The following is a 26,384-nucleotide window of genomic DNA, read 5'->3' on the forward strand; positions in this document are numbered from 1 at the left end:
TGCTGTTTTTACTGGAACTGAACTGTGGAAGATGGATGAAAAAGATAGCCATATGCACACACCTCTCCACTCAGCATGGCATATAGTTGATTGCTCCAAATCAAGGCTGTAACAGGACTGGCACAACCTTTGGAAATCTATGAGGAGGGGATGGAAAACGTAATCAGTCCCGAGTGCTCATGTACAGGAGAAAAATTGTCTGTCTTTGTACTTCAGCAGCCATTTCTGAAGTCATCACTTGAGCCAAGGGTTGAATTGCAAAAGAGCAACGAAAAGCTCTTAAACGCTGTCGTGTAGTGGTGGTGTGTTATGAACTATGGTCTGCTGGGTGGTAGTAGAGAGTTTAAACTATAAATGTCAGTTAAAATTGCCAGGAGAGCCACAGTCACATGTTTTATTATCTTCTTTTTACAGTTAGGGCTTGATCATATGCATGTTTCTCTGTTCATTAGAGAAACTGGTCAAAGATCTTGGTTAGTCTCTCTTCTGCCTGGACTCCTAATGTATTTGTACTACAGGGGATATCACAAAATGTTTGTTCTTACCAGCTCTGTGCTGAAGCATCCAGTTTCGGTCATGTAGTTGTGAGTGTGCCAGCACTAAAGCAGATGCTATGTGGAAGTGCTTTATGCTTATGTTTTATGTTCAGGAGAGGAGTGAGGTATGCCTGTCTGCAGTCTTGTATCCTAAGATGAAGAAACTAGAAAGCATTTTCATTTGGGAACTTGTACTTTGGTTGTCATGTAAGAAATTCACGGTTTTTTCCTTACAAGTGCACATCTGCATAATCTATGTTGATTTTTTTTTTTAATGCTGCTTAGTTGTCTCCTGTGAAGCAGAAGTTGAAAGTGTTTTCAGTAGAGCAGCTAGCTATGAAACAGAAGGTGCAATCACACCATTTGGTTTTGTAATAATGTTCTCTGTAATGTCAAGATAGATTACTCTTAAGCTTGAATGGGAGATCTGCAGGTGATAGGTGTTAAAATTAACAACATTGCCAGTGCTTCCTTTTCATCTGAAAGAAAGAGCACATAGTTGCCCCTTTGACAAAGGGTCAGTTTGCAGGACTGTCCTCCACGGGAGATGTGCAAACAAGGTCTGATCATCTGGTCGCTTTGGCAAGCAGTGGAAAAGGAAATTCCATATCACAGCTTATTTCATGGAGAACTAGAAAAATAAATACCGCTTCTCTAAATACAGTGTAAATTCTATTCAAGTCTTTTCATTCTGTAACAACCTTGCTCTTAGTACAGGTACTTAATAGGTCCACCTGAGATCAAAGCTCCATGTGCTAAGGATATTTTGCAAACACGCCCCAAACAAATTAGTCCAAAGATGAGTGACATAGGATGAGAAGTGACATGAGGTCACAAGGAGGTGAAATGACCAACTTGTAGTCATTCAGTAGTCAGTGGCAGAGTTGATATAGGCACTATTGCTTTCTAACCCAGCCCCTAAGTGACCGGCACCTATGAGACTATTGCTATGAATCCTTACTTTTTTCAGAGAGAAGGGTTTGATTTTCATTATTTTGTAAACCTTGTGAAATCCTTCGTAGGGAGTAATGTGGTATGTTTAAAATTAAACTCTGTTGGCAAACTGGAAACTTAGTGTCTTGAGTCATCAGTAAATAAAGTATGTAGCTTGAAAGCTTTGGTCTATGCGTTTATCAAAACTATTTACAGCATTGTAATTGATTTCTATATCTAGTTATGCTTAGATGGAAGTTGCTTCTGTAGCCATGCAGTATGAATTCAGTTGATCTAAGAACCCAGAGCCACTTTCTAGTTAAGTGATGGTACTAGTGATGCTGTTGTTGAAGTTCATGTGATCTGTGAAACAGAATATGTGAACTCCAGGGATCCAGTGGAATTTTTTGCTAACCAATATGATTTCCATGCTTGGAATGGGGATTCAGTCTTGGTCACTCTTTATGGTGCTGCTGAAAGATTCTGGTGATCAAATTTTGCAGTTTCTGCACTGAAAGTCTTTAGTCAGTGGATTCATGGAATAAGGAAGAAGGTGCCTAGTCCCTGTGTTAGAGTGCCATGGAGACAGATGTTTGCTCTTTTCCTTCTCTTTCTAGACTGAACAGCAGTACTGTTAGACCTCATGTTTTTAAATGTAAACACTGAATCAATCTGTATCCTCTACAGGGCAGAACTCTCCTCTTTGACCCATCAGTCATCAGTGTAAGACTTACCTGAGTGTACTTTAACAGTGAGCTAGCCCTGGAAGGGGTTAAAGTCATTATGCTACACACTGCCATCATCTGACGTAAGAGCTGAGATCTTAACCCCTTCAGACTCTGCTTGCAGAGCAATGTTTTTTCTTGGCATCAAAGTGAGTAACTGATATGAGAAAGTTATAATGAACACCTGGCTTTAAGCATTGGGACTGGAGGTACAAGGTGAGTTTCAGGAAAGCACAGGAAACTGTGTGTCTACCTTACCTGAACAACACAAAGGTGGAAGTCCAAATGGGTGACTGGCTATTTTAGCATCTTATTGGGAGAGTTGCTCAGAGAAGAATTTTTGGTAGGGTCATCCCTTCTTCCACACTGCTCACTGCTGAGCCTAAATTCTTGCTTTATACTCAGCCATCCAGTTTCAGGCTCTTAATGCTAACACAAACACAACTCCCTGCATGGACATTGTGTTCCAGCACTTGTTGAAAGAAGCTTCCAGAGTCCTTAGATGACCATAAAAACTATTGACTAGGAAATTAGGCAACTTTTCATTAACTGGATTATAGTATGATTGTCTAGGTTCATATTTGTCTTTGAGATCATGAGTGCTAACTTGATATCTGCTTTGTGAACATGCAGCTAATGATCCTTTATGCTTTATATTTATTTGTTTGGAGTTTTTTCCCTCACAGCTGCTAGGTGCATCTGGTAGCTTTTGGAGGGGCCAAATGATGTTTGCAATGTAAGTGGGTTTTGTGTTTCTCTTCATAGATGCTGGCCAAAGCAAGTGTCGATTAGAGAGAGCTCAAGCACTGGAACAGGCAAAGAAGCCCCAGGAAGCAGTCTTCATCCCAGAATGCAATGAGGATGGATCATTCACTCAGGTAAAATTTCTATTTGCTTCTTTCAACCAGGCTTCAGGTGTCTATGGGAGATCCACTGTTACGCCATGAGCCAAGTGATGATAGCAGCATGGGTTCACACCCTGACTCAGTTACTCAGGTGAAAATGTTGAAAGCTGGAGACTTTAACCAAATGGAAGGTTTGATTCAGTCACAATACCTTAAAGACAAATAGAAATGCAGTAGCATACAGCTCGAATGTAGTACAGAAACAAATGGCATCAACCTTCAGCACTGTGTAGAAACAAAAACAGTTGCAGGGGAGGTAAATTTTTCCATGAAGAGGAGCTGTAAAGGGAGCTGTGGTTTACAACAGGGTGGATCCGGCTGATTCTGGTGTTACCTGTACTTCATCTATCCCAGCAAAAAAGTAATCTCTTCAGCTTCTTCCTTTTGCAGGATACTTCTTGTACTGTGCTCTTTTGTAGTTTGGACGTCTGGCAGAGAGATGATGAAACTTCTTTGTTTGGGTTTTTGACTCTTTACTGTTCACTTGCTGAAGTTTGCCAAAGCAGGGTAGAAATGAAGAATGATACTTGCTTCTGTTACCACTGGCATATTGGGTAGTGTCCCAGGGCTAACTGAACTGCCTGTTAAAAATGGCTCATGCAGAGTTTCCTGACAGGTGGGAGGGGTGTGCTGTTTGCTCAGTTTTGCATGCATTTCAAAAGCCAAAATCCTGCAACCCTATGACCTCTTTTTTGTGACTCTAGGTAAATCACAGAACTTTTTTTACCTTAGCTTCCATGTATCTAGCCCTGCTCTAGACATCTTGTTCCTCAGAGAAATTTTAGGATACAGAAGTTATTGTTTGCAAAGTCTTTTGAAGGTAGAAGATATCCCAAAATGGAATCAATATTGGCTTAAAAAAGATGAGAAAGGCAAAGAGCTTTGGGTTTGGTTCAAACATTTTGTGATGCCTGGGGGAATAGGAGAGGAAAGATTTTTTTTTTTTTTTGTGTGTGTGTGTGTGTGATAACCCACCAAAAATTTTTATTCCCTTCCTCAGCCTTACCCTCACATTATCTGATGTGTGGGAGTGTTTTGTTTTGATTTTTAATGGTGAAGTGGGAAAAATTTTATCCATCCTGCCAACTTTGCGTGCTACTTTGGAACAGCATCATATTTGTGTGCTGTGGACCATCACAGGAAGGTGAGGGTAAGAGAAGATGGCTGCAGTTTCTTCCAATTTAAGTACAATTTCAGTTGTTGAAATTTGATTTTGTGTAGAGCTGCTCAGGTTGTGTTGGCACTGGAGGGAAATACTTATAAAACCTAGCACTGTGGGCCAGCAAAATGTTCCATGTTAAACTTCATAGTTCAAGAAAAAAGGAGGAAGGAAAGCTGACTTTCAAATGTCTATTACCTGTCTATCAACCTCTTGGAGAGTTAAGTAGGGGTGCAGGTGAAATTTTTATCCTAATAAGCTGGACTGATAGTGTAGTTGATAAAGCTGTTTCAGACATATTTATTTTTGAGGTTGGTACCAATGTCTGGATTGTGAGCAGTTGCTGGACTTCTTTCCTGTACATTCTTTGGCTATTGTTGGTTGCCAGTTGAGGGGCAGCAGGAAACTGCTTAAAAAAATTGTGTTTTCATTTGGCAGTCAAGCAATATTTCACATTCTTCCTCTGTTCAGTTCTATCTGTGAACACTGAAGTGCTTTTGTTTTACCTGCCAGGATGAAGGAAGCCTCTGATCTCTTTGTAGCTGGAATTAACTGAAATTCATATTGTTCCTTGGATTGTGAAAATACCCTATATTGCACATACCTCATGAACCAGCTTCATCAGTTATATTGCAACATTTAAGGTCATTTTCCCTGCATAAGATTTAAATGAAAAAATAATGTCCAAGAATGCTAACTAGTTTCAACCTGCATTTGAGGCAAATATTTCCTTTAGCTCCTGGTCCAAATTAATTAAACTTTGATTTTTAAAAGGATGTATAAAAATTAGAATTTTGGTGAACAGTCTAAACAGTTTTGCTTCCAGCAATTCATGAATAGTTCTCATCTGGTGGAGGTGGTTTGGATAGTGCATCTCTTGTGCAGAGAAGCGATGCTCCTGGGTTCTGCTCTACAGGGAGGCTGTGTTCTTGAAGTCCCTCAGGCCTTATGATGAAGTCAGCACTGGACTGTTAGTTTATTCGAGTTCATTACTCAGAGTGTTGCTCCATCCAGACTCCAAAATCTCGGTTGGGAAGTCCACAACGGAGCAGTATCTCTCAACAAAGTTTCTAGGAGAAATACCCACCCTGCTCTTCAACATGGAATTCCCATCCCAACAAGAGCTTAAGCAGAGGCACATGCTTCCGCGTAAACCCTGTACATAGAGCAGGTTGGGGAAATTTCTTCAACAACTTCCCCCCATCTTTTCTGTGTAACTGAGTTTGAAAAAGTGTTTTGTGTAAAAGAAAAATTCTGATCAGAGTGGAAAAAAAGATGCCTGCATATATTTAGAATATCAAATGTCTAAATTGTTACAGTGCTCACTCAAGATGTGGATTTCTTTCAGGTCTTGCAGAGCCTACTGAACATGGTAGGTGTTCAGGCCCATGTTATTGTCCTTGCCATCAGAGTTAAAAAGATCTGAATTTTTATCTAATTAATTAATTGTTGGAAATCCTTGAAATTTTTGTAGTAGTGAAAAGCATGAGCTTTGTGGAAGCATTTGGTAGTGGTAACTATGTTCAGAAAACCTGTTTGGCCTTAACCAGGTTGAACTGTTACTTTTGTAGTTTGTCATCATTCTCTTTATTAGAAACTGAATTGCAATCTATGGGTAAACACTGAAAGCAGCACTAGGTGAGGGCTGTTCCTCTGAGAGCAGCTCAAGTGTGCCCTTTCCAGCTCTTGGCATTGTAGATAGTTCAAAACTAAATTTGGGGCTGGATCCACTGCAAATTGGCTGGGGCCATAGGGTGGTGATGAGAACATAGCTGCTCTGCTGTCTTGTGAGCAGCAGCACGTGCTGCATGGGGCAGCAGCTGCAGAGGGAAGACTGTGCTCACCTTATCTGCTCCTGGTTCCCTGCGGGGCAGCTGGCTCTGAGACCCAACACTTAGATTGGTAACAAGGGTGAAAGGGAGGAGGGACTGAAGGCAAAGACCTAGGTTTGGCATTTAAACCCTCCCTTAGAGAAACATTATGTGTTGTAAACTCTTGTATAATCTGTCTTTTTTTTCATTGTCTGTGAAATCTAGACCAGAATGAGTATTGCCATCGATTCTGTTGCTTGGCTGGCCAGTTTTCCTGTGCATGACTAGTTATAATGTGTTTTGTGTACTACATTAAGAGGAGCAGACACTTGTCAATTCACTGTAACTCCTATGCACCATGTGTGCTGCTTCCCTATTTTTAAGTTTGTGTATTGCAAAGATCTTATCAAATCCCTTTTTAGTGCTGCTTACACATCTAAAAATGTGACATGGATTTGCAGCATGAAGTAGAGGTGGCATTGCAGGCACGAAGGGATGACTGTAAATGGCAGCAGACCTGATTAATTGCTCTGAAATTGCTATTTCTTTATATTTCAGTCTGTATGGAGAATATTACTTCCTACAACAAAAGCTCTCTGCACTTAGCCCACAGTAATATAAGCAGGCAGATAGAATTTGAGTTATTCACAACATAAGAATGTTTGTTAGATATGAGTAATTTGATTAATTGTAAAAGCTGAGGTCACATAATGTTGTGCGAAATTGGACATGACTAAAACCAGTTTCTGTTCCCAAGACTTTTGCCTTTTTGCTGTTATGCTGTATTTTGCATAAATGCCATTCCCTTTCCATGCTGTACTTAACCTGCTGTGATCTGTTCTTCATAAACAACAGGCTCTAGTGGGTAATCTGCACACTTTCTTTTGCTGCCTAGTGCCATTGGGCTTGTTGCCATGGGCTGAGAGAGACTTGCATTCTTCATAGTTTTCCCCCAAGCACTTTTTTAGAAAAGGTTACTGAGGTTTTAAATGGGATCCATTTCAGACAGATTAATATGAACATGAATAGTGCTAATCCTGCCTTAGGGGTGTAGTTCTGTGGGACTTTGTGGTATGTCTTGCTATTTGCTGCCACCTTCCAAAGTCTAGCTGTGGTTTCTTTTTCTCACAAGTCATCATACAAGTGGCTGAGAGCAAATCTCCTTGGAGAGTTTCTTTGAGTTTAGGGTTCCCAAAATGCAGCTGCTGGTGCAGTTATGATGCAGCACTGCGATTTCTTTTAAAGTGAGTGCATCAGTCAAACCTGCCACCTTATGGCAGGATCATTGAGTGGGCTATCAGAGTTCTCCATTATCAGATAGCTTCAAGACCACTCTCACATCTGGTAGTAGAAGTCTGTTTGGAAAGAGTGATCTATATTATGGTCCATGGCTATAGTTTAATTCTGCACTATGCTAATGCACATACAAAGTTCTGTTTTCTCCTGAGTTCCACAAACAACCCCTTTCTAAAGATTTGGGGAACCCTTTCAGTCTTCAGACTTCATGTTCCAAGTCTGTTCCTCTGCATTGTCTAGTGTAGCATGATGCTGGGCAGAACTACAAAAACTAATTTCTTAATGCATCAAGGCACTGTGTAGACATGTCCCACATTCCCTGGATGCTGTGTGTTATTCCATTATTCAGTGCTTATATTCTAGCAATACTAAGCTCTTAAGGATTTAACCTCTGCTTTCAGAAGGCAAGAACACAGTCTATCTTGCTAAATTGAAGGAACTGTTCATAAAATATCTGGGCATTAATTGATAAATGGTCCTGGCTTTTTTTTTTAATGAAGACATTCCTTCTATAAAAGACTGTAGCTGTAGCTTTCAGTGAGCACTGCTCTGCAGGTTTGTCTTCTACTTAAACACTTGCTTTCTTCCTGCAGCTTTTGTTGTGTTTCTCGTTTGTATGTTGTGCTAAAGACAACCCGCGAATGGGTAAGGAGGTAAGAACTTTGGTTATACATGGTATTTCTTCAAAGTACCAGTTGAGAGAACAAAGCAACAATCTTAAAGCAGGAGTGGACATACTTAGGGAAGGTGACAATATAAGATCATTCTTAACTTCCAAACGTCTCCTTCTATGTCAGAAGCAGAAAACCTCTCTTAGGTACATTTCTCCTGAACTAAAAATAGTATATGTGTTATTGTGTCTGATGGGAATGCCCTTGACCATGGCTGAGATTTTTTTGCTTCAAATCACTTCTGTCCCTGATTATATGAATAGTGAAATTCCTGTGGAGCAAGCATTTCTTGAATGGTGCATAGACTTGAGGGAGATGGGTGCTGCATAAAGCCTTGGTGGAAATATTTGCACAGCACCATTTGTAAAGGATTAAATATGAGCAGAGATCAGAAAAAGTGACAAAAATTATTTAAAGGGTTGCAGTTGCAAAGAAGCTCAAACATAAGATGCAGACTGATTCATAGCTCCCAAAAATTGTCTATAAAGGTAAGGCAGGCTTCTGATAATAGTCAGCGGACTCTTAATCAGATCCAGGGTCTAAGCATTACAGCAAGATACGTAAACCAGAACAGAGGCATCACTATTTAGAGTTAAGATAAATAGCCGTTGGGCCAGTGTGCTGGTTGTGCTAAATTGGGTTCAGAGGACTTGCTAGCTGAGCCTCATAGCTTGAGCAAACGAAAGGCTTGATAGAAGAATGGCTGTGTGACACTGGCTTCTGCACCATGGGTTCAGACTAGATGACCTGCTGGCTTGGAGCTATTTATTTAGCTGTTTTTACAGTGTTTACAAGGAGCACCTTGGAGCAGCCAGGATTTGGAGCCTTGTCTCGTGTTGTGAGTGCAGGCAGTAGCTCTGCTGCCTGCCCATACTCTCAGCAGTACCATTAAAAAACTGAATATGTTTTTTCTTCTCTCACGGAAGTATTGCTTTGAATGCAGGAGTAATGTTTTTCTTTCCTTCTCCTCTCTGTTATGGAAGGAGCCAGGAAATATTTGTTTGGATCTGTGTTGGGATAGGAGTCACTTTTCATCTGAACAGCAGTGAGAGGCTAGTCTGAGTGTTGCTGTTCCTGTGCTCAGCCCAGTGCTTGTCCAAGGTGCTTTCAAGCCTCTCACAGCAAATTACGTCTTTCTGTAACTTTTTAGAAACTGGTTTCAGACATCACAGAATTGCTGCTTTGCCTCTGTTCTCTGTCATATATGTGCATGCAATTTCTCTCTGACTTCCATTTTATCTTTCAGTAACAACCCTTTGATCCTCCTTTGTCAAATAGCTGTAAAGGGATGCTGCTTGCTGCTTACTTGTTTAAAGTCTTGGAAATCTGCTTGGAAATCTGGTTCTAGTGCAGTGAGGTACTGAAAAACCCCAAACAATGGCCTCTCTTTCCCCTCAGGAACTTAAGAGGCAGAGTCATCTGTCAGAGACTACTCTTTTAATGTTTTCATATTGTAATGAATTTTGATGAGAGCAGGTATTTAATTGTATGGCTAGTATATTAGCTGCTGTTTGATTTCACACATGATAATGGCAGGGTAGAGTAGAGGAGCTGCTGCTACACTTTTAATTTGAGCAGTGGCAGTAGAGCAATCTTTCTTGAGTTTGTCCCTCATGCTTTTCATCCTTCAGTTGAGACCCAGGTGAAATGTCATATCTCTCCATGAAAATTAGGAACAGTGTCCTCCTGTACAATCAGGGATTTGGCTGCTTGCAGTGCTTAGAACTGCAATCAGATTTTTTTTTTTTAAGTGTAGAGATTAATGGGAAATCTGTTGAAGACCTCAAATGATCGACAAGTTTTATTTGACTGGTTGCCTATTATGTAAATTAGTGTTCAGCTGTTGGACAGGTGTATGCTAATTTGAGATGTCAAATTCTGTCATGTGCCTTTCCAGCAGAAATGGGCATTCTATACCTGCAGTTTGGTTAACAATCAAGTGTATTTAGTATATAGGATTGTATTGCCTCTGACACAATGCTTAGCTTTAGGAGACTGAGAGCCAAAAAAGTCAAACACATTTTTCTCTAACATGTATTTTGATAGTCAAAATTAACTCAGTAACTGAAGATTTGATCTGTGCAGTAAACATGTGTCATCCTTACATAGTTATTCTTCTGGTTATAACACTATTTAAAAATCTCTAATCCCACTACTATTGGAGTGGGATTAGAATAAGGTTGAATTTTGGGTTGAAGATTTAAATTTTCTTTAGAAACAAAAGCTCAAGCCTAACATAATTGGGAAAATTTAAAGTAAAACCCCACATTTTCAAGATTCCTTACTATAGGTGCTCTGAAATAGTTGACCTTTAAAATTTGTTTAAATACAGTGTTTAGAAACGGTACTGGATCACCTATTACCTTTACATTTCTTCAGTGTCATACCAGTCCTATATAACTGATGAAAAGTACACCTTTCCCCCCAGCTTTTAAACTGCAAACCCTAGGCTGTAGGCCACTGTTACGACACCTAAATATACTGAGACTTGGTCAGGTATTATGGTAAAAGATAGCATCTCTCAACATGAAGACATTCAGAAAAAGCAACTGCAGTAATTTTTGAGGTTTCTGAAGTGTCCATTCTTCATGGGTAGTAGCTGTCTGACCTTTAGGATAAGGATAAGATTTAATTGCAGCTGTTATCTGTAGTAGGGAAGTCCTTTGGTGCTGCAGTAGAACATGTGCTTGTGGTTGTTGTGCAAGTGCTGTCAATTTCAGATGGTTTTTTTCCTTTTTTTTTAATGGCAGCGTGGGGGAGAAAGGGTCATGGGATACCAGTCCAAGGAAGACCAGCATTCCTAAGCCCAGTTATTTACAAAATTACTTCACTTTTATGGATGTTATGTGCTTGGCTTGCATAAATGAGTGTATATAATTGGTAGCTCTGCATTGAGATGCATTGCATAACATACTCTTAGTTAGTGCATCTATCCTAAATTTACATCAATATGGTTTTTTTGACTCCTCTGCCATGTACTTTGTAATTTTTCTGAAGGTTTGGTTGAAGGACTGTTTAGTCACTAATACTTGAATTTTTTAAATGCTGGGTACACTGGATTTTTTTGTATAATGTAATATGGAGTGATCTTGCCTTAAGAATTCAAGACTCTATCCTGGAATTTAGCTTTATCCCGGGATAGGATTTTTACAATTAATGCTCATATGTAAAGGCAGCTTCTTGTGCTATTGGGAATGCAATGTTGTCTATGTGATCAGCAAAGATAAATACAAACACAAACCAAAGCAGTTCCATCACATTTTTTTGAATGTTCAGTTGATAAGATTGACCAATAAGAAATACTTTCTAATTATAGTCACAGTGCTTTTTAGTAATTTGCAATCAATTTTGTGATAAAGATGAAACTGCAGATAGTAGTGATAGTGTAGTAACATGGGTACATGAGATTACTGTTGATTTTGGCTGCTAAAAGTGAATGCTTGAGGTAAAATTATTGATTTGCGCTTTAGTGAAACCCAAGATAAATACCACGTACCGTGTTATAATTGCTCTTAGATCATGTTTTATGTGATATTCAAAGCCTTTTAAAAAAACTGTCATTAAGTCTCTGAACAAACTTTGCTACCTTAGGGCATTGAAGACAGCTGTCAGCAAGGGGGAATGACTGATTTAGCTCTGAAGGATCCCTAGTGAAGGAAACTGTACAAACACCCCATCACTCTTCTATGTGAAGAGAACTGGAATGGGAAATTGGCTTCAGTGAACTTCTTTGGAAAAAGAGCGAGTGGACAGAATTAATTTAACAAGTAAAACAAAAGGCTGTTTCTGAAGTGGTCTCATTTCATGGCTTTTTTCAGAAATGTATCGAAGGAGCGTCTCTGTCTTTTAAAGTAACATAGGCATTTCTATACCATTTGAAGATATTGATGTGCACACTCAGCCACGGCTGACAGGGTGTTTGCTAGAAAGGATTTTGGAATCTGTTAGTACTTACACAGATGCCTGTATGATGATAATTTACTTTTGTCTCAAGGGATGTCAAAGGCATCCTGAATTTCATCCAAATGCTGACCACTCTGAAAGCTGAGGTAAAGGTTGTTTGTTATTGGGTTTATTAAGCTAAATGAAACTCTATGAAACTACAGTGCTGGTGAACTAATACCCACATAGATGTTACTAAGACCAGTCTGCTAGATCAGAGGTTATTTGTTCTCACTTTAGGGGTTCCATGTCTGAACTAGTAATTCTGGTGTCTATCTCTGTTAAAGGAAGGAAGTGGGCAACTCTGGATGTCTAGAGCTTTAAAGTTAAGCAAGATGAATCTTATATTGTGTACCTTTTGACTCACTAGAACCTTCATCAAACATTCTTAAGATCTTGTCAATATATCAAGACCAAGCATGTTGTATCTTGCTCCTACCGTGTAGTTTGACATAATAACAGAATAGGGCTTCAATCTATCTGGAGAAGGTTTGTTAACATAACAAGTCCGTATTGAATTTTTTTCAGCCGTGTTTACTGAACAAAATGCTCTTGAAATACCCACAGATGCTGCTCTCTAGCAATGCCTATGGAATTTGGGACCAGGTGGCCTTTCCATAACCCAGCTGGGATGCAGTGAACAACTATGTAATAGTAAACAGTGAATGGAATTTAGCAGAGGGTGGAATGAGCTGAGACACAACTAAAGTGCTCTCAGATGACTACTTGTAACTTCTTTTGGTGCCTGAATTTCAGCTAAAGGAGTTGGAGTACGATGAATAATGTTTCTTTGGGGTGGGGCGGAGGTGAGGGAAGAAAAGATAAGAATATCAAATATAGTGTTCTGTGAGACCTCCTTGCTCTGAAGGATATGTTTGTGATGCATCTGGGTTGGGACTTCCAATGGGATGCTGAATTATAAAAAAAAAAAAAAAAAAAGTGTTTGGTGATAGTGAGAAATGAAATGCCTGCTCTTTGTTTTATTAAACAGGTGCAGTGCCATACCTACACTGGATACTGCTGGTGTGTGACACCTGATGGCAAGCCTATTAGCGGCTCTTCTGTACAGAACAAAACTCCTGTATGTTCAGGTACTGTGGGAGTGGCTTCAACAAATACTAATTCTATAACTGAAGAGGGCTGAGGTAAACGCATCCTGTTGAGTGAGCTAAGTCTTTTCAGGTGACTTGACCAGTTTACCCCACTTAACGCTGCAGTTTGAACTCTGACATGTCCACCTGTGGTTAGCATACAGACGCTTCTGCACGGCTCAGTGAGAAAAACTATTGAGATAATAACCTGTGGTAACCAAGACAAGAGTCAGTGTTGCCATGTACACCAAACCCAAAGATTCACATAACAGATGCGATAACTTTTTTCCATGAGCTGTATTTTAAAGAAGTGGTATTTTGGGGGACATGGAGTAATTTTTTGTACAGAGTGATTTCAGTTAATTTGGTTTTGTGAGAAATTGGTAGTTTCTGAGGTTCTGCTGTTCTAATGAATTTGGGTCTTTTGATCATGTTGCTTACTTTAGAATGCCTTTGTGTCATAAGAGTTGACAACACTGGGCTTGCACCACAGGTCACAAGAGGGAGGTCCAGATCCAGGCTTTTACTCATGTGTATTTTAAGTGATGTGCTTCTGGGCACTTAGGGTGACACAGTAATGTCACACTGTGGTTTACTGAGACCAAATCCACAATTTTCCTTAAAACAGAGTAATGCTGTTTTTCTTTTTTCTCCCCACAATTCATTAGGGCAGCCCATGGCTCAAATGGAATGGGATTGGTCCCTAGATTTTCATGTGGCCCTGATCAGTAGTGTACAGTCTAGCTTTGTGAGCTGTGGTGAACAGTGCTGCTGTGGCAACATCAAACTAGACATGGGCAAGGGTGGGAAGCTGTTCTGTGCTGTTTGGGAGAATTCGAGGGCAACACAGAATTAGGCTGCCCTCCTCACTTCCCCTCTTTCGCCCACTCCCTATCCCCGAAAAAATAAAAGAAGAAAGAAAAAGCAGTAAGCATAGGAGTGTTCTAACATGTTCAGTGATGCCATGTGGGCACTGCTGCTGCGTCTGGCTCCATGCTTTGCAATCTGCACCTCATGGATTTTTAAAGTATTTCTCCTCTCACACCTTGCAGTTTTTGCTCTTTAGGTGGGAGCATGACCGCAGTCAAACCTTTGGGTTTTTTAATTTTTCTTCCCTTATTCAGTGTCCTCTTGGCTGGAAGGTATTTTGTGGTAATAAGCAAATGTAAGTGACTTGCATAAGGGTTTGAGTTGAGTGGGAGAGCTGTCTGAGAACTAGTGAGTCCATGTAGCTTGAGGAAGTGCTTGGTTTTTCACAGGCATGTAAAAGTAAAAGAAGATTAATATCCTATTTTAGTGTAAGGTCAAATGCTACAGCAATTTGACTTAAACCTTAGAATATGACTGACACCATTTTCAGTACATCGTTTTGGTAGGGCATGTTTTAGAGTTTTGCTGATCTGTTTGTTTAGCCTTGTGCTGTTTATAAAATTGTGTTACGGGAAAGTAAAGTCATGTTGTACTGTAGGACACAGATGTTAGGCCTGTGATGACTAATATTGTGTTTGTGCTTACTGCTTGTAATTCAGCAGTAGATCTGTGATTAACTGATCTGCAAGTGAAAGTGCCTGGGGAATAGTTTACCTTTAGAGTTTGTCTTGACCAGATTCTTGGGCCTCTCAGAGCTGTCTTCTTTAGAGGTGACTTTTGATCCATGTTTCCTGAAGGTTAAGTAATCACTGGAACTGTTTAATAATGGTGCATGGAAGAATCAGTTTTCTGGGAATAAAGCTATTTAAAAAAATAATCTTGTAATAGATTTTTATACACTTTGATAATGAATTTGTTTGAAAAGCTTTTATTACCTGTTCAAGTTTTAGCAGAAAACTGGGATGAAGCACTGAAGCAGACTGCAGAAACAAACGTAGAATCATATATTTTCTGTGAAGACCTAAGTTATAGTAAATAACTCAAGATGTGTTCTATTCAAGTACATGCTGGATCTTATTCACTGTCCCCTTTAAAACAGCTGGGGATGTTCAGGGGTTGGTTGAAATCCATTTTCTGCAAATTGTCCCACTTAATCCCTTTCCTTTAGAATACTTTACTTGCATTCCCTGCACATTCTCCCCATCTGTTTTTGATTTGTTCTTCCTGACATTTACAAATGAAAGAAGTGACTTTTACTGATCTTTCCTTCTTACCTTTGAATTTATTTCAGGTTTCTTACTAGCACAATGCTCTGTTGAGCTCTTTCAGATCACTGCATCCAGCTACTAAAGATTTCTTATTTGCCCTCAGCCCAATGTAACATCTTAATGCATAAAACTTATGTTTTTTGCATTGGTTGAAGCCACAGGCTTTCTGACTCCTAAATGGAGCTGTTGATAAGTAAAACAGATGCTTTATGCATTGAGATATTGACTGTATTAATGTGACATCACGTGCTCTGTGTGATCATCTAAATGGATGTCTTTTTTTTTCCTTCTCCTTTAGGTTCTGTAACTGATAAACCATCAAGCCAGGGTAATTCAGGAAGGAAAGGTGAGTGAAGTCCTGTGCTTCAGCAACTTGTTTTGTAATAGCAGCTGCCCAGCCACATCCCTTAAAATAGCTCAGAACCTGGGTTCCTAATCAGTCAGTGCATGGGAGACATATGTACCATTAGACCTCCTCTTCAGGAGGAGGAATAAGATGGCTGTTCTGCTCCCTGAAGAGTAGAAAAGGGTGTGGTTTGCTCTGTGCTTGTTAACTGAGTTGTAGTGCAAGACAGCTGAGCTTCCCTAAGGGTGGGTGGCTGGTCCAGAATAGCCTCTGCTTGTTCACTTTGAAGTAACATACTGAGCATTTCTCAGTAAAATCCCTAGAGATTAGGAAGGCTATCAATATGACTGGTGCTCTGGGAGTCACAAGTGCCAATATTATGGTTGTGGCTCTGTATGCATTGAAAAATGGAGTTTTTCTAGTAGCACATAAAACCTTCTGGCAAGCTGGAGCAGCGCTGGATTAAACCCTAGCTGTGCTTGAAAACCTCACTCTTTTGTGCATTAGGCATTGGTTCTTCTTTGCTACTGTCTTCAGTCCTTGCCTTTCCTGTGCAAGGCATTGGGTAGTTCCTTGTTCTTTTCCTGTGAGTATTTTAGCTCTTCTTTGTGTCCTCTGGTTTGCATTCACTCTAATAGTCTTGGGAGGGTTGACCATTGAAGTGTCTATGTATGTGTGTGTGTGTGTATATATATATATACACATACACACACACTCACTGAGGAGCAGTGAAATTTGTCTTTAGGCCTTCTCCCCACCCTGATACTCAACATTTCTTCCCTCTACCCCTGATTCAGAGTCAACTTTTGAGTTTGTCTCCTTACTACAGGAAAACAGTGCTGAATGCATCCTTACTCCTGCTGGTGAGGATGAATGCTATTTCTTGGGAGAAGTTCCTGTTTTGATTACTGAAGCAGGATTTTTAGTGCTAACTCTCTAAACCTGTTCTCCTGACACTTCAAGCCTAGGAAAATGCCAATACTTTAATCTGAGGAACATCTTCCATGCTGGGGATGTCAATCCAGTCCTGAAGACACTTAAGAGGGATTAGCTTGCTATGTTCAGAGCAGTGATGCATGTCTGCTCTCCAGTCTATTGTTTGTGTATAGTAGTTTAGGAAAAGGTAGGGAGAAGAAAGATGCAAGGAAAACTACTTAGTTAAGACTGAATGCTGAAGTTTCTTTCTCACTTTTGATAAATGTTAATGTATAATTGACACCTGAATCCATTGTTATTCTGCTAATGCAATCATTGCTAGACTAGCCTGAAGTATAAGCAAATCAAGTAGCTCTTGAAATCTGCATTATTTTTGAGTGGAGGCTCTTTGTAGGGTTTTTACCTGAGTAGTCCTGGTCTATTGTCCTAAATTTGGAAGCAGCTGAGACTGGATTTCATAAGAAACAGGAGCAAAAGGGGAAAACATTTGAACTTGGTTTTTCCTCATCACTCCCTTTATTAAGTTAGAGCTTGGAACATGCAAAAAGAGAACTGTAAATGGTATAAATTGATCTAAAATTTGTAATATAAATTGACTCTCCTTAGTGCAGCCTGTAGCATCCTATTTCAAGGATATGCTTGGTCATGTGGCTGCAGAAATGCCCTATGCAGTAGCTGTCAAACAGAAAATGCCTCCCCTTGGGCCAGCATGCTTCAAGCAATCATGTAAATTTTCTGTTCCCTCTAATTCTGAATTCATTTGTGGCTGTTGGAAGCCCACACACAAGCAAGTTTGGCCCTTTTCTATCATGTTAGAAAAATACTTAGGAGCAGTTATTAAACAGGTCTTTTAAAATCAAGAGGGCTTTTAGAAGCTGTAATAATTTGGTTTAAAATTTGATGGACTTAGCATTACATTTTCAGCTAGTGATGAATGACTAATCTGAAAATGAATTTGGCTTTCTTGTCAGCACTTTTTCTTGACGTAAGTTACTTTGATTTAAAATTCCTGTATCAGGTCCTGATCTACAGAAGTCAGAACCAAGAGCCTGGCTTCCTTGAAGCAAGGTGGTTGCTGCAGGTCCAGCTTCTCTGAAGTCTGGTGGCTAGCCAGTATGCACATCTGTTCTAGCTGAGTGTTCAAACAGTTTTTGTAAAGATAACCCTTTGCAAAATGACAAAAAGGGCAGGATGAGGAGGGGTCCAGCAGGAACTGGGTCAGTGATGACCTTTGTGTTTTAGGGGCACAACTTTGAAGCTTCTGATAACTCTTTGGGCAACTACCAACTGACTTGGGAGCTTTTGGAATTTTCCCACTGCACAGTCGACTCCTCTCTCCATTTCTGGTTGAGGGTCTCTTAGTCAAAGAGCATTATCTGGCACAGAATAAGTACTCTGAAGAGGAAAAGTAATAGCTAAGACTCTCAGAAGTGATTTCTTTTGTCTCATTCATACAGGAATGTAAAATATGGAGCTAATAAACTTTGTGATGCTGGTGCCTTTCAAGTCTTCGGGGCAAAAACAGTTTTCTGGATAGAGGCTGCTCTGCATTAGAAATAGTGCAGATGGATGGGCTTAAGCTCTTGGGTAATAAGTGAAGACTTTACTAGCCTGTTAGCACTCCTTTAGAAGAGGGAAATTAATGTTGGAAGGAGAAAAAGGCTGGTTGTTGGTAATAAGTCTTTCTCCAAATGTTTTGGCCTCTTTTCCTTCCTGTTTAGTTGTAATTTCTGGAGTACCAGGAGATGTGAGATAGCATGCAATTCCACTCACAGGCTCTCTCACTCCTGATGAAAAGAAAATTCAATTGCTCTATGGGCATGTGGCTTGGCATGTAGTTCCAGAAGTGGCTCTGTGGAGCTTTCTGCAGAGAACAAGCAAGCATGCTGGCAAGAGATACTTTTTATTTTTAAATTCCGTGCTCTGGTTATCGATATTGCTATTGCTGTATGACACAAAGCCAGTTACTCGTACAATTTGCCCTGTAAGTTAATTTAAATTGAATTTGCACCGAAGTTAAAATTTTAAAATAGGAGATATTGGTTTGTTCTGTTCTGGGAAGTGCTCTGTTGCTGAAAGGCAGAGCAGGCGTGGGAAGATGGAGACATGTTTGCATGAGGTGGAATAGAAACCCAGGCTCTCGAGAACATGCTTGTTGTGTGGACTTTGCAGCTCAGACACTTACCACCATGCTTTCTATGCTGAATGCAGCCTGCAAGTGAAGAACAAGCTCCCAGGACCTTTGTCAGGGAATACGATTACTCTTGTATGGGACTAGGATATCCAAAACCTGCAGATTTCTGTTGCTCTTTTTTATTCCAACTTGTTCCTTGTACAGTCCTTTCTCATAAGGAGCTTCTTGCATTAATTTGCTCCAGTTGCTGCTTAGATTGAAAGGCCTGAGACTCTTGGAAAATGCATGCTGTCCTCTAGAGGTCTGAATCTCCCCAGTCTCTCCCACTAGGATGTTGTTAATGTTTTAAGAAGCAGTTAAAGGCATCTTTGGAGCCAACGTGACTGGATTTCTTCCTTGCCTAAAGAATGCAGAACGCTCCTTTCCAGCCAAAGGGAAATTGTGCCACCCTTTTGAAACAAAAAAAACAAACGTGAAACGAAGAAAATTTAAAACTTTATTTTATCTGAGGAGTTCTAGGGCTTTAGCTCAAAGCTACAGATTTAGCATATTGCAGTCATGAGTGGTATCTTTTACAGTCACGAAGAAGGTTTTAAAAAGTAGGCTGGTCAGGAATCAGAGGGATGTCAAAAACAGCCATGCAATTGCTTATCTTGATAAAGTCACTTGGTCTTCCTTCTGGAAGAAGAAATATATTCAAGTGAGGATACTGGTTTGTTAGCGATTAACTCTTCTGGACACGTGAGAGGTGTTGATACCATTTTTAAATCAACTGATTGAAGGAAATGGGAAAGGTGGCTTGGTTCTATAATCTGGGATTTAAGGATGATGCAACTACAGGGTAAATTTTGGTTGGAGTAACTTTCAGTGTCAGTCATGAAAAGTCTTGAGTGGTATGAATTCCCGCTTTCTTTTATAAAGTCTCTTGCAGTGCATAAAGTTCCAGGGCTGTTTTGACTTGTCTTGTTTCCCAATTGCAAAAGCTGGCAATAGCATCTGCAATTCCCTGTACAGTTGGTGAAATGTAAGCTCTGATGGACCCACAGAAAGCAAAGCCCAGGTTGAACTTGTTTTACAGTTACTATCTTACATGTAGACAAGACTTGTATGGAGCTGCAAAAATCTTTCCTCAATATGTTTGCAACCTACCCTGAGATTAGCTCAGTTGGTTAGAGCATGGTGCTAATAATGCCAAGGTTCTACCACAGTATGGGCTATTTGCTTAAGAGCTGGACTTGATGACCCTTGTGGGTCCCTTCCAGCTCAGGTTATTCTGTGATTCAAAACTGAAGCAGTCTGAGAAACCTAAGATGAGCAACTTGAAATGCCAGCCAACTGAACATGTAGAATTGGGTTCCTTTTTATGGATTTGACTGTCAGAAATTAGTTTCAAGGCAGGCTTTTTTGGCAGAGAAATTCTGGACTGCAGCTCTGGGCAAGTTGGCCCATTCTGTGGCTCTCTTCCTGCTGTTTTTCAAGAGTCTTACCTTTAGAAAATGTTATTGGCCTAGTTGTGCAGCCAATAGACTGAGCAGTCTGAATCAGTAATGAGCCATTAGTCTGAGTCAATAATTAGACTGAGTAGTAAAGGGCGAACAATTTCCTCAGGGAAACCCAATTGAAGGATGGCTTGTGCTAGTGTAAACAAATGGAACTGCTTGTACCTGGAGACCTGGAGGCTTTGTCTGCTGGTGTTAAGAAGTCAAGTGCAGCTGGCACTAATTCACCTGCCATCAACTTGCAGGGAGGGGAGCACACTGCCTCCACAGTGGTTAGAATGTCTCACATAAGACAGATAATATCTTGACAAAAATATCGTATTGAAATGTGACTAAACCCTGAGACTGGGACTTTGGTCTTTACCTTCTCCAGATCTTTCTGGATTCAATTAGGTACTGACCAAATCTGAAATGCAACCGTGCTATCACACAAACCAAGTTTCAAATGCTCCTACCTCTCTGACCTCATATATTCTTAGAAAATGCTCTGATGTCTTTAGCAGTTTGTGGAGAATACAGGAAAGACAGAGAAATATAGTGTGGCCTTCATCAGTAAGATGAAAGAAATACAAGTTTACTGGGGCAGTATGAAGTGAAGTGATGGTTCTGGCAGGTGAACACCATCTTATGATTAATTTTCTTCAGAACATTAGCAGGTAACAAGTTTGCAGTGCAATTCAAACAATTCTTCTGGATCCCTTATGGTACATATTTGTTTTTAAATAAACTATTTATTATCTTAATGAATGGAGGAGAAGGAGAATTTTCATGCAAATATTGTTTTCTGAACTCTTTAACTTTGTCATGTAATATTCCTAGACTAGGGCTGATGTGTTTGTCAGGTCTTGTATGGGTAAAATATACATGTGTACTCAAAATGTGCATAAACTGTTTGCTTTTGGACAGAGTCGTGTGTATAGTGTAGCTGTGTGGAAAGTCACGATGCTATTCATATATAATAAGTTTGCTTCCTGAAAGCAGCAGATTTGCTCTGTGTGTGCTACGTGAGTGCCCCAAGTCCTTCAGATGTGCAAAAGCTTGCTTTTTCCTACCACACACTGATGGTGACAGTTTCTCAGCGTATACTGTTAAAATTTACGGGAATTAGGAAATAATCTATGGGAGAAATTGAATGTATACTATGAAACTAGAATAAAAACTCAGGTGACTAGAGAAGTTACAGGGAGAGATTAGTGTAACAAAACCTGTCCTGTAGCAGCCCAAGTGGGCTGTGAGCAAAAATTTCTGTGGATAGAATTTGTAGCACATAAGATTTTGGTTAGCTCATATTTGTATTTCCAAGCAAATTTAGCAGTGGATTTGAAGTTTGATTCTCTATTACAAAAACAGTTCTGTAAAAATTTCTGTTAACTTAATCAGTAGGTTTGCCAGCTTGTAGATACTCAGAATGCTCTCTGGTTCCCATTGCTATCTCTATATGGTATATAATCTACAAAATTTTTTATTAAATTCCAGTTAAATGTAACTATAGAAAGCAAGTCAATTTCACATGTGTGGCAGATTGTAGTCTGCCAATAATACAGATTTTATAAGGTAGAGAGAATCCAGCTTTTAACTGGGAATTGTGATCAATTTTTGTGAGAACAGAGGAATGTAATTTTGTAATGCTGTGTATACTGGATCACTTTTCCAGAGTAGAACAGTGTTCTGAGCAAACAGATTTTTGAAATATTAAATTCCAGAAGAAAAATTCAACCTCAAATTTGCTGCATAAACAGTAAAACTAAACACAGTCCTTTTGGGTCCCCACATCACTGACTTGTCTGAAATTTAGTTTTCATCAAGACTTCTTTGTGGGCCTCAGAACAGATGTATCAAATTTGAGGCTGAAGAAAGTTTCATTGGCAAGCGTGAACAGAAGGCAAACTCTGTTTTAAACTATATTTTGTTTGATACAATGCAAGAATTCTGCTTTCATCTGTAAAGCAACAGTTCCAATCGGTAGTTTAGTCTATATAATATGACTTAATAAAATTGTAGTTTACAAGTGTTATTATAGCAATCTACAGACGACTCATGTCTGTAATGTCTTAAGGACAGCTGTAAAGGTTTTTAAATGATTAAGTCATGGTATTGGGCAGCCTGGTGAGTAGATCTAATAAGTAGACTAACAATTGATTAAGGAACATCTGTTAAGGTATTATTAACTGTTTATGTGCTATACATGGATTTCTGGTGTCTGATCAATTACAGCTTGCAGAGAAATGGAATAGATTTGGGATCTGTGAGCTGTTTTTGTTTGAATACTTTATATCTATGTGGCCTTAACACCTTTTTTTTAACAGTTGTTGAAATTATTTTTCCCATGCTATATAGAACCTAGACATCTGAATGTTAGTGTTTTCTTTCAAATCAATGTAATGCACCAGGAAATGTTTTGTCATGGTGCAGGTGTTTAGTTGAGGAGCTGGAAGTACTTTCCTTTCAACTCCTTTGCCCTATAAGCCTCAAAGTTTCTCTGTAAGAGAGATAAACTATGAAACTGTAATGGGAAAGCTTAAATGCATGCAGACCATGTGTGCTTGTAAATAAGGTAGGAGGAAGCTGGAGAGGCAACCCTAATGTTTGTTCAAGTTCCTGGGACAGCATCTAGGGGAATTAAAGCTTCTCAGAACAGATCTAGCTGGAATAATAGCTTTCCTCTGTGTGGGTTTTTGTTCTATGTTGACAGCAAGGGATATGTACTGCAAAATGCTTTGATAAACGCTAAGGATGGGAGAAGTCTTCCTCACAGATTGAATTTCTCTGGGCCATGTCTTGTTTCATGTCACTATGCTCAACTTGGTGTTCAGTTTCTGATGAGACCTTTAGGTGCTCCGGCAAAGCAATTTGTGTAAGGACTTGACTGTTCAGCTACTCACAAATATGCCTTTAAATGATGATTAATTCCTTAAATTCAGTTGTGTCTGGTTCATTTTGAACAGTCAATCTGTAGATGTCTGGCAGTCTGTAACTTGGAGTAATGACCTTCATCTTAAAATATTGTAGTGTTGAGAATGTGTTGTCACTTATACCTTGTGTACATTATTGACATTGTTCTGTATGTACAGACTTCCTTCTGAAGCATATTAGATTCTTTGGAGGTCCTTCCAGCACAATTCAGTTACTCTGTCTGTCTGCTTCCCTCTGTTCTCCTTTCCTTCCCTCATATAGGAAAACTAGTCCTTTCATAATCAAATACAAACCGTCCTTTAGACAGAATTCAGATCCTGAGGTGAACTAGCTCAGGCAATGCAGTTAGAGGACAAAGTTGTGCTCGCTCACTAAAGCTCTGAACCTCTTCTCTTTAATGATCAGGGTTGGGGGGGAACCTGTGGAAAAAGCTGGTTTTTTTCCCCCTCTATTTTTCTTCATTTGCACACATGCAATACAGATATAGCAGCGAGGTATCCATTCTCTTTGCCTGCAAGGAAATGAAAAGGCATATTGTAAGCCCAAGGCTAGTCTGGTTGTCAGCCAGGAGTTAGTCCTCTAAGGGAGAGGGGCCGGCAAGAGAAGAGGCTGGGAATGAGGAGCTAGAAGGGGGAAAGTACACTTTGAGATATGTTGAATGCACATGGCTAGAGGTGGAAGGGGTCTTGTGCTTCCTCAGTATGCAGGTGTTGGGAGAAAGGAAGGCAGCTTATGTTCTTACACACAGGCATGTGTCTGGGAGAGCAGGGTCAAAAATTTAGACTATTTACTTAATCCCTCAGAAAGGCTTTTTTCCTCTCTTCTGTTTTCTTTTTGTGTCTAACAGACTGCTTTACAGGGGACACGTGTGGTAATTAAGACATGCAGCTGTAGGGCTTCAGCCATATGTCTGAATTTCAAATGGCCATTGATCTAGGAAATTTGCTGCCGTCTCCATCCCCCACTTTTAGGCCTTGAAGATGTGGGGGAATTTATAGTCTTTACCTTCAAGAGACCAGAGCTGGAAGGAAAGGAGTGAAAGGGAACGTGTGGTATTGGGGAGAGATGGAAGAGAGACTGATATTCTAATAATACTGTTCAAACCCCTTGCCCCAGGTCACTGTATATTTTCAGGTAACTTCTAAAATGTTCCTACAGCTAGGGATCTGGTTATTACTATATAAAGCTTGAATAACAATAGTTAATATTTTCCCCTTGTTCAGTAAAGCAGTCTAAGATCAGACTCACAATGTCCTTGTGGGCATTTTAGATGTGCTCCCTTTTCCACAAGTATATGGGCTCTTACACAATCTAGAAGTGACAAGGTGGTAGTTGATTGTGGACTCTGAGCAGCATTTTAGAAGAGGTAGTTGAGGAGAGGGTGTCTTGGGTGGGGAGGCTGTGCAGAAGCAGAGAATACTTCACATCAAAGCAGAGGGTCCTGAAAAAAGATGTGATATATTGTAGGTAGAATAAAACTGGAGAAGCTAAACTAAACAATCATGTGGTGGTTGTTGCTTTTGCCAGGGGTGATCAGGCAGCTGTTGACAGTGCTGTAGAGCTTTTTGCAGACTTCTCTCCAAGTTTGGAGCAATGTCAAGTGGTAAAAATCTTGCTATGAGATATGGTGCCTTAAGCAAAATATTTCTTTGTGCGGAAACTTTTTTGCTCCCTGTTTTATGTCAAATATCGCTCAAGGCAGTGAGCCAAACAGAAGATGGTTCAAAATTAAGATACTGTAGCTTAAAATCCTGCAGTATCTATAATACTTGTAGTGTTTACAAGGTGAGATAAAAGTGTATTCTTCTACCAAACAGGAAGTCATAAAAAGGTAAGCATCTCTTCCTGTACTTTTCCTCCATCATTCTGTTTTTAAACATTCTCAGTGCTGGGTATTGCTGATTCCTTGATTTCATCACTTGGTCTGCAGTGTAAGTAATGCTGACACTTTGGAGGTGTTTCTACTTTGGATTAAAAGAAAACAAACAAACAAACAACAAAACACACCAACAAACATTCCTAGTAGTGTATGCTCTGACTCTTGCCAAAGGGGGATTGTGATTTACCTTATAATATTGCTACTCTGTTTTCCTGTGTTCTACCTCTTCTCTCCAGTTTCCCTGTGAAGCTTAGTGCCAGGACTGTCTGGAGCAGCCATGTATCACAATGCCTCTTCTAAATCACCTCCCTTTCCTCTTTTTTTTTTTTTTTTTTTAACTAGAGGCAGTACTCCTTCTTGGGACAAGATGGCCCAACATCTCTTCTATGGATTGGCATGATCTTTTACAAATAATTTGGTTGCAGCCTATATTGATATGCACTTGGATACAGTTTTTGTTACACAGATACAGGGCCTAATTCTTCTTTATTCACTGTTTATTACAGCTGTTTTATTTCCTTTCGGTTGTTTATCTTCCTGAAAAATAAAGTTATTCCAGTTCTTCCTCTCATCTTCATTATCTTGATCCTTCTCTGTAGAGAAAAAATACTGTACTGGATTTACAACTCTCTGGGTTGTATTTACCACAGCAAAGCTTTTCTATGCGATTTGACCCGTGAATGTGTCTGCTGGTCCAAATGAGTCTTGGACACTCAGTTTTGAAACTGAGTGCCATCTCTACAGCCAGCTGCCAATGTCAACTTGTAAATGTCATCATTTTTCAGCAAGCATTAAGTAGTCATGGTTTTTGGTAGCAGGTAGTTTTTGGTGCTATATGTTATGGCCGGTCCAAAAACCCATCTAGTCCCCCTGATTCTTTTGGGTGTGTCTCCATGTCATGGTTTGAGATAGCCCCAAAATCCGATTCTCTAGCTCCATCCCCCCTCCCACATCTCAACCCAATGTGAGATGGGTTTTTCCAGACAAAACACAACTAGACTCAAAGTGGGGGAAAGGGAATATATTACAATGACTGTACAAATAAATACTATAACACATTATACACACGATCACAACTATCTCTACCATGACATACAGTATTTACAATGGATCAGATCTCCTCTCCCCCCCAAATAAAAGTCCAGGAGGGAAGGAAGGACAGATCCCTTCCAGTCTCTCAGGCAGCAGCTCTTCTAAGGCAGCAGGTCTCCTCATCTCATGCATGCAGCAGTAACTGGATTGTTGTAGCTGGATCTCTGTTCAATACACACAAGGGGGTCTCCAAGCCCCTCGGCTCTCCTTCGGTCCAAGCGAAGGCCTCACCTGTGGGCTGCCAGCAGGGACCAGACTCGCGTCACCACAGGTCTATCATGAAATGCAGGGGCATCTTCGTGAAAGTCCCTTCCTCAGGGGATTCAAATTCCCCTTTGCAGAGCTCCGTGCTCTGTCTCAAGGCTGCTGGCTTAGCAG

At 40.0% G+C, this 26,384-nt stretch overlaps 1 protein-coding gene across 12 annotated transcripts in view; it reads left to right on the forward strand.

Annotated features, from left to right (window-relative positions):
• The window catches only part of SMOC1 (SPARC related modular calcium binding 1), a 142,073-nt gene that overhangs the window by 56,071 nt on the left and 59,618 nt on the right, over positions 1-26,384 (forward strand). For all 12 annotated transcript variants that reach the window (XM_027642086.1, XM_027642088.1, XM_027642089.1 and 9 more), the window contains 3 exons: positions 2,960-3,072; positions 12,970-13,069; positions 15,506-15,553. In XM_027642086.1, coding sequence (XP_027497887.1) covers positions 2,960-3,072; positions 12,970-13,069; positions 15,506-15,553 — 261 coding nt within the window. The remainder of the gene's footprint in view (positions 1-2,959; positions 3,073-12,969; positions 13,070-15,505; positions 15,554-26,384) is intronic.

This window comes from Corapipo altera, unplaced genomic scaffold, assembly GCF_003945725.1.
Source record: "Corapipo altera isolate COAL_440 unplaced genomic scaffold, ASM394572v1 23b, whole genome shotgun sequence".
In the NCBI taxonomy this organism is placed as follows: domain Eukaryota; kingdom Metazoa; phylum Chordata; class Aves; order Passeriformes; family Pipridae; genus Corapipo; species Corapipo altera.